Consider the following 9,070-nt stretch of genomic DNA (forward strand, 5'->3'; position numbering starts at 1 on the left):
GGAGAGGTCCCTAACAGCAGACTTTCCCATCTCAATACGCCTTTAATTTCCTGGCTACTGGTGCCAAGAGTGTTGACTGTGGAGCCAAGCAAACTAAAGCGGTGAACAATCTCAATCTCTTCACCATCCATCCTGATGCTGCCTCTAAGCATTTAAAAATACAAAATAGTATATGAACATATACATATCATAAAGAAATATCAATGCAAATAAAAGATGTAATACAAAATAACAAAAACTCAGCAATCTAGGGATGTTGTTGTGTACTGTTGTGTAGGTACCAACCCATAGCTGACCCTCCAGTGGGTCTTCTGAGGCAGTAAATTACATGGGAAGAGAATGTCCATCCTTCTCCTGAAGAGGAGATAGCAGATTTGAACCAAATGCCTTTGGGCTGGCAGCAAAAGTCTACCACTAAGCCACCAAAGTTTCCTAGGGATGAATTACTATACTATTCTGCCCAAGCATACTATGATGCTTAGACATAAGTATTAACAGAAAATCTCAAGAATGGGGAAAAGCAGATAAAGGAAGGAATGTAACCCAGGATTGTAATACAATACATTTTTCATTAGCAGCACAATACCCTAGGCACTATGCCACGAGAGCTCCCTATAATGCACTTCTGCAATATTTCAACTTGTATTGGACACATAAGAGTCACAAAGGATGTTGGATGCTGAATGTTCCAGCAAAAAATACTCTTTAGTCAGACAAAAGAAAATAGTTAATTTTTAGGTAATGGGTTCCACCTCAAGTATTTACGTTTATATTGGTAATTTAAAATGTCAGTTGCAATTGCTTAATGACATGATTAAATACTTTCATTTGATAGATGGAGAAAACATCATGACAGATGGCAGAAAGATACTTGTTAACAATTTCATTTTACTTGGATCCAAAATCAACACCCATAGTAACAACAGTTAAGAAATCAGAAAATGTCACGTTGGGATAATCTGCTGTCAAGAACCTCAACAAAATACTAAAGAGCAAGTACATCAGTTTATAGACTTAGGTGTGTCAGATGCAAGCCATGATATTTTCAATTGCTTTCTATGAATCTAAAGGTTGGACAATGAATAGGGATAACAGAAGAATCATCTACGTCTTTGAATTGCAGTGTTGGAGAAGAGTACTGAATGTGAACTGTCAAAAGAATAAACAAGTCAGTCTTGGAGGAAGTGCAACCAAGGTAGTCCTTAGAAATAAGGATGTGAAACTGTCTCATATACTTTAAAGATGTTGTCAGGAAAGGCCAGTTTTTGGAAAAAGTCATCACGTTAGGATAGGTCGAGGGTCAGTAAAAGAGAAGATGACCTTCAACAAGGTGGACAAACACAGTAACTAAAAATGTGCTCAGGTACATCAGAGATGGTTAGGGTTGCTCTGAGTTGTTGCTGAACCAATGGCACATAACAACAACAATAACAACCTTGACTTCTTAATGGGATGACTTAAATATTTTCATTTGAAATCACTTAAAACCACACTAATGGACATATGCTTTACTACTAAATAATAGTTGTTGTGTGGGTTTTTTTTGGGGGGGTGGGGACCAAGATACCTCTTTATTAGTGTTAGAAAAGGACTGTGGTGACTGTTTCTCTAGCTGTGTAAATAATAGTTTTAATCATAAGAACATAAAGCCTAATTTTTGCCAAGCATTCTATGACAAGTGAGCTCTGGTGACACAGTATAAAGGGAAGTGCATGGCTGACCCATCTGCTTGATTCATTACATAATTTTCAAATGTATATTAAGCAACTGAAAATACTATGGCATACTTAACATGACTTAAAATACTCAGGTTAAAATACATTTTAAAATACATATTATTCCACTGGGTTCCCAAGGCTGAAATTGTTCTAAAACCAAAAGTATTTCAAAGTTAACAGTAAAAATGTAACCATAAAGGTAAAATTAAAGCTAACTATGGAGTTACTTACCAAAAAAGAATTTGATTGCCACTGTATCTTTCATAGCGTGCTCTTGCAGACATTAACCTAACATAAAAACGGGGAATTTTGAGTTTATTTTAACTTTAAAAATTTTTTCAAGAAATTTTATTGGGATTGCCTGAACAAAATTATGTCCTGACATACCACTAAGTCTTCACTAACTACAATGTTTTAAAAACAAATGCACATCAACTGTAATTAATGTTATCAAATATCTACAAATGACAGAATAAAAATCACTATGACTTATAAAAATTAGTAAAAGGAAGTTATTTTTCAAAATAGCAATTAGAGAATATGAATTCCAAATAACTATAATATTTTTATGTATTTTCTGAGGCACACCAAGTAATGTTCTCTTTCATTATGAAAATATAAAATTTATCTTACTCATTACTGAAACCTTAGTGGGAAGAACACTTAGAGAAAAACAGAAAATTCTTTCACATACCTAAATTTGTGTATGAAATAATCTAGTTTTCCATTTTTCTCTTCTCTGTGTATTTGTCTGATGTGTATTAAGACTGATTCATGTTTTGTTATAGAGAAGAAAAAAAGAAGGAACATTGTTTCAAACTAATCTGGTACATGTCCAGAAACGTAACCACCAAGGAAAAGCAATGTATGATCTCATCACAAAGAAAAAAACATGTCTTAGCTAAAATTTTATACTAAGTTACAACTCATTGTGATAAGCACTCCAAAATGTAATCACAATGATATCATTAAGGTAAACAGGGCAGATATCTCACTTTCACAGAAGAGGGGGGAAAGGCTCATAAAGTTTATACGTTTTGTGTGTGAGAGTTCTGTGCCTTATCAAAAGTCTTGCTTCTTTTACTTTATTATATAACATGTACATATAGCATACCATTGCCATTTATTAGCAATTAAAGACTTGAGTAATAATTAAACATTTTAAAAAACGAAAAGCTTAATAAATAAACATTAATATAAACTATAAAAAGAAAGTATGAGTTCTGTTTTTCACATGTATCTAAAGACTAATTCGCATAATCTGAGCATAAATATGCAGTGGCCACTGTGTTTTGTTTTAACCTGAAGTTTACAGGTTAAAACATGCTCAAAGTCCCACAGCTAAGAAATATTCAGATGAGAAATGCAAATTCCTTTTTGTAAGTAATTTGGCTCTTATGACTACCTATCCAAATTTAACTTCAATTTACTCTCAAGTTTCCTTTCTTCTTACTATGGTATAGTCACCACACACATAAAAGAAACAATAAAAAAACGCCCCCCCGCCCCTGTAAAAAACACCTCCCAAAAAGAAAACGACAAAAACCAAATCAACCAACAAAAACTTCATTTTGGAGGCATAATTGGCTCTTCCTAGTCATTCAGGTCTCTTTCAAAAGTTACTTCTTCTGAGAGGTCTTCAATGACCATTCAAATGCAAGTCCTATTCAGTAGTTTATTTCATATCATCAGATTTAACTATATTCTTAATATTTTTCATTACAGAGTATTACAGTTTTATTGTCAGTATTTCTTCAAAATTTCAAAATCATCATTAGAATATAAACTCCAAGCAAAGAGGGATCAAATGTATCCATACTACTTACATGGACCATTGAATCTAACAGACTTACAGTTAGACCTTCTGGTGGGTTTTCAGAAGCAGTTAACTAACTGCATAGGAGATAACTGCCCATTTTTCTTTCTAGTAGATTCAAATCACATGCCTTTGGGGTGATAGAGCATCTCCTTAGTACTAAACCACCAGAGCTCCCTTAAAACAGTATGAGGAATATAAATATGTTCAACAAATAGTTGATGAATGACTGAATGAGTTAATTCCAGAACACATGCTCTTAAACACAGCAGTACACTTACCTAAGCTGATGTTCCCTGAGATTTGATAATATCTCCATTCCATGAAGGTAAGAATAAATAGTATTTAAGTCCTGTTGAATAGAAAAGAAAAACAATTCACTTTCAAATATAAATGTTAAAATGATATGCTAAGATTGTGATTTCTAACAATTACTATGTATGACAGAGCAGTAACGATGAGTAATGAAATTTCTGAATTACAAAAGATGTTAAAAGGTAGAAGAGCACTTCCTCTACTCTAACATAAATATCTGACAGCCTCTATTAAAACAGTGCCAAAAATGTGTTACTTCATATGAAAGTCTACTCAATTTATAAACATTCACCCTTTTTCTCTTCAGTTATTTCTAAGTACTTAAAAACAGTCATCAGATTGTCATTTAAGTCTTATTATTTTCTCTAGAGAACACATTCTCAGTGTTTGCAGGCTCCACATCTTTCCACATCCTAGTTCTGCAGCATCCTAGGGATGACCCAATATTCCAAAATTCTCCTTAAAACATGACTCTGTAGACACCTCATTAACATAAGTAACAATTTTATTCTTTTTTTAAAAAAATATTTTTTTCTCTATACTTGTTTACTACATAATTTTATTCTTAAACAAGAGTCCTTTTGTTACAAATGTTTTATAACTCAATTACTACCAAAAGAAAGATTGGTAATTCAATCAATCCAACCCAGATGCACCTCAGACAACAAGTTTGGCAATTTGGTTTGGAAAAAAACCAAGAGCCTTAATAGTCCTATGGAGCAGTTCTACTCTGCACACAAGGGATTATCACAAATCAGAACTGACTGAATGGCAACTAAAAACGGTAACAACCACCATTAAAGAAAAAAAGCCCTGTGATGGGCAAGAGAAAGGCAGGGAATAAATCTTTTTCTAGCCCTAATTCAGATAAGCATGTATGAAGTAACACAAGATGGCATAGCATAATGACCTGAATTCAGAGCACTGGAAAAACAAAATAAGAATATAGTAGCTGTTTACCCTCACAAAAAAAGGTGTATTTATACTATTGATGTAATTTAAAATTTTTGCTGCTAGATGGTAATGAAAAGTAGAGAGGCTTAAACTCTTGTCATAAAATAATCCTTATAGTCTTACACCCTAGGGAACTCTGGTGGACTAGTGGTAAGAAGCTGCACTGCGATTCCAAAGGGATGAGTCTTCAATCTACCAGTTGCTCCATAGGCAATCTCCACCCACGCAGGACTGACTATCTCTGAAAACCTGCTGCAGTGTCAGCAATGGAGTCAGTTTCAACACAATGGAACACAACAACAGTCTTAAACACAAGGCAGACCACTTCACTACACTATCCTCCCCCACTGATACAAAACTGACTAATTACCCAGGACTTCATACAGGTTGAAATGGTCCAGTAGTTACTGTAGGAAATAAGAGTCACATAGCAACTTGATCTGCCTGCAGTATTTTGACCCAGCAGTAGCTCTGGTGGTATAAAGTCTATAGCATGTTCTGCTGCCAACCAAAAGGCCACACATGAAGTTTGAATCCTTCAGTGACTCTAAGGGAGAGAACTGGGCTGTCTCCTTCCAGTAAAATGTAAAGCCACTAAAATGGAAATCTATTGGAGAGTAACTGAGTAAGAAATATGATGAAACAAGCAGCTGTGTCTCACTCAAATGGGGGCCAATCACACATCTATGAATGTTGGCTATTCTCCAAAGTACAACCTCAATGCTTCTTTCTGAAAGTTGCAGAAGCATGCTGAAGAGAGACTGGATCATTGGTGGGACTCTGGAAGCAAAATGAAATTCAAAGTGGAGTGCATGGCCACTATTTCTGAGTGAGAACAACTGACTTCCCTCCCCGCTTGGGTCAAAACACTACTGGCAACAGATTTTGTTGCTATGCAGCATGACCCTTATCTGCTAAAGCAACAATTATTGAACTATTTTAAGGGAATTCAAAACTCTAGAATTATCGGAGGACAGTAGAAAGGAAAAGAAATTAAACACACCTTACTTTTCAACAGGCCAATAAAGACAGTATAACATGAATCTAAAGAAAGATTACGACTACCAATTAGCTATGAGGGGCTGAAAACCCAAACTTAAATCTCTGCTAAATTCTTACTAAAATAAGTAGAAATTATCTTTAGCATCAAAGGGGGAAAAAGAAGGATAATACCTTAAAGAAAACAAAACATGTTAACAGCTGACATGTGGAGCAAAAGAACCAACCACACACCTAAAATATGCTGAAGAAGTAAAAATAGTGCTCTTGTAAAAGTTCAGCTCATAAATGAGGTCAGAGGACCCACAGACACAAATAGGAGGCAGTCTCCACTCCTCATATGTATAACTGGAACATATGTAGTTGGCAATTAGCATAATCCCCACAAAGATTTTCAAACAAGTTGGTAAAAATTCACAGTAGAAAAAGCTAAACTCAAACTTCTGAAAATTGCTCCATCTTCAGAACAAGACTGTTGCTGCTGATTGCCTTTGAGTTGCGCATGACTCAGCGACCCTATGAACAAAAGGCCTGAAGGCCCTCCGACAACTATCAACATTTATCAAAGTTCATAGAGTTTCGGGAAGCATGTTGTTTAGAAAGTGGATGCCACTCCTACTTCCAACCTGGCATAGTATGTTACTGTTATGTGCCACTCAATCGCCTGTGATGTGTATTGACCCTATGTTACAGCAGCTCTGAACCTTTCCCTGAGCCAGTCTCACTAATTGCAAAACATCAACCCCCATTGCCCCAGTTACTGTATCAACCTATCACATTGGGGTCTCCTTCTCCTACGCCGTCTGTCCACCCCTCTTAGTAGGATGTCCTCCTCCAAGGACCCATCTCTCTTGGCCACGTGCCCAACGTAAATGAGGAGGAGCTTCAAAATCCTAGCCTCCAAGGAGAGATTTGTCTCTTCAAGACAGACCCATTTGTTTTCTTTGCTGTATGTTCAAGATTCTTCTCCAACACCACAACTCGAAGGTATCTATTCTTCTTCTGTCATCCTTAGTCATTGTCCAACTCTCTGAAGCATAACAAGTAATTGAGAAAACCATGGCCTGGATTAGGCGCACCTTTGTATCTAGACTGACATCGTTGCTCTTCAGCACTCTGGAGAGGTCCCTGACAGCAGATTCTCCCAATGCAATTTGTCTCTGATTTCCTGACTGCTGTGTTAGAGTATTGATTGTGGATGTGAGCAAGTTGTAATTGCTAACAACCTCAATATCTTCTCCATATATTATGGTGCTGCCAATTGGCCCAGTGGCGAGGAGATTCGTTTTCTTGCTGGTGAGCTTCAACCCATATTGAAGACTACAGTCCTTGGCTTTTTGCAGCAGATGCTTCAGGTCTTCTTCAGTTTCAGCAAGCAAGGTTGTGTCGTCTGTATATCTTAAGTTATTAATGAGTTTTCTTCCAATCTTGATGCCACATTCCTCATTATAAAGTCCTGCTTCCCAAATGATGTGTTCTGCATACAAAGTGAAAAGGTACGGGGACAGGATGCATCCCTGATGCACTCCTTTCCTGATTTGGAACCACACTCTGTTTTGAGGACTGTTTCTAGGTCCAAGTATAGGTTTCAAATAAGCACGAACAAGTGTTCCGAGATTCCCATTTTCCTCAAGGTTAGCCACAATTTATTGTGATCCAAGAGCAAGATAGTAATTAAAAATCAGCATTATACAACAAAAAGGCAATCCAGTACAAAAAGGGGCAAGGGACTTAAAAAAAAAACACTCACTAAAGAGAACAATCATGCAAATGCCCAATAAGGACATAAAAAGGTAGTATCATTAGTTGTCAGTTGTCCTTGAATCAATTCCATCTCAGATCTGTCTTCTTAGCTATATCTCTGGGTAGGTCTACTGTCTTCTTAGCTATCTCTGGGTAGGTCTAAACTAAAATTTCAGCCAGTAATGAAGTTCTTAACCATTTACACCAATTAGGAACTACTAGTTATTCAGGAAACAGATACCAAAACCACAATGAAATGGACTTGGCAGGTGCAATGGCAGACTAGACAACCTGCAGCCCAGACCCTCTCCAAAGAAGACACCAGGAACAAAGAACAGATACAAATTATCATTCTATAATCCCAAGTTTAAAAATTAAGACAAAGAAGTACTTTAAACATCAACTGATGGAAGAAACTGAGTGAAAATATTGAATAAGGAGAGAGGCAAAACACAGAACAAAACCAGCACAGTTCGGTCACAGTGAACAGATGTCTGGTTGGGGTGAGAAACCTAATCTGGGATGGTATCCACACAGTGGCCTGTCTCCTCTAGCTCTCCATGAGATCAGGAGACTGACTGAGGCCAAGCCTGTGCTACTCTATGTGCAGTTCTGGAAGCCTGCTCACAGGTCTGTCCAGAGACTTCCTCGAGAAGCTGGATGACAACTGCCTTGCCTGGCACCAACCACCTCTAACTGCAGTTCCAGTCTTTCACAGGGCACTTTTTTAGATACCTCATTTGACATACACTATGGCCACACTTGGAGCAGTGTACCCCTCTGCAAAAGATGCCATCCTTGGATATTTCAGGTCCACAGTAACCATCTCTTCATACTAGCCATCTCTGAGTACCCTGCCTGTACTAATCCCCCACACTTGCAAAGAGACCATCATCCAGCTAGGCAGATCATCTAGGCCCGTGAGACCACCAGAAATATTGTCTCAACCTGGGTACTCTCCCCTTTGACAAAAGAGTTACTTACCCACACCAACGCACGTCCTGGAGAAGGAGAAATTGTGACCTGACTGGGCACTCAAATCCACCATTCAGCTGGACTAGCAGATCCTGTTCAACCTCTATACATCACAGCAATTACAAGAGTGCCTATCGGGTATCCAGTCTAATCTCCCTCTCCAAGGTCACTGTCTGTTTTCCTCTTTCATTTTTTACTTCCCATAGCTTTTCAGACTTTTTGCTTATATCTTTGTATTATATTTTGCTCTTAAGTTGCTTCCTTATCTTAAGATTCCTCTTCTCATAGCCACTGGTGAGAGTCAGCGCCCAGAGCCATCAGGGGCTTTAAGCTCGTTGCCCACTGCTGTGGTGTGGACAGCTGAAACCCAGGCCCAGACAGGCACCTGGGGGGGGACGACCCAGTCTCTACTTCATGCTCTGCTGGAGAAGGAGGGGCAGACTCCTGTGCCAGTCAGATCCAATTTGACGGTACACACACCCACACTTCTTCTTTTTTGGAAAAAGACTGCTTCAGCTGTCGCGGCCCTCTGCCCGGGGCGGGCTGCCCT

At 37.9% G+C, this 9,070-nt stretch overlaps 1 protein-coding gene across 4 annotated transcripts in view; it reads right to left on the reverse strand.

The window, feature by feature from the left end:
• The window catches only part of RAPGEF6 (Rap guanine nucleotide exchange factor (GEF) 6), a 274,324-nt gene that overhangs the window by 219,175 nt on the left and 46,079 nt on the right, over positions 1-9,070 (reverse strand). For all 4 annotated transcript variants that reach the window (XM_006899057.1, XM_006899058.1, XM_006899060.1 and 1 more), the window contains exons 2-3: positions 3,816-3,886; positions 1,950-2,006 (exon numbers count right to left, since the gene is read on the reverse strand). In XM_006899057.1, coding sequence (XP_006899119.1) covers positions 1,950-2,006; positions 3,816-3,886 — 128 coding nt within the window. The remainder of the gene's footprint in view (positions 1-1,949; positions 2,007-3,815; positions 3,887-9,070) is intronic.

This window comes from Elephantulus edwardii, unplaced genomic scaffold (genome assembly GCF_000299155.1).
Source record: "Elephantulus edwardii isolate Elephantulus edwardi_28Jun2011 unplaced genomic scaffold, EleEdw1.0 scaffold00245, whole genome shotgun sequence".
Taxonomy (NCBI): domain Eukaryota; kingdom Metazoa; phylum Chordata; class Mammalia; order Macroscelidea; family Macroscelididae; genus Elephantulus; species Elephantulus edwardii.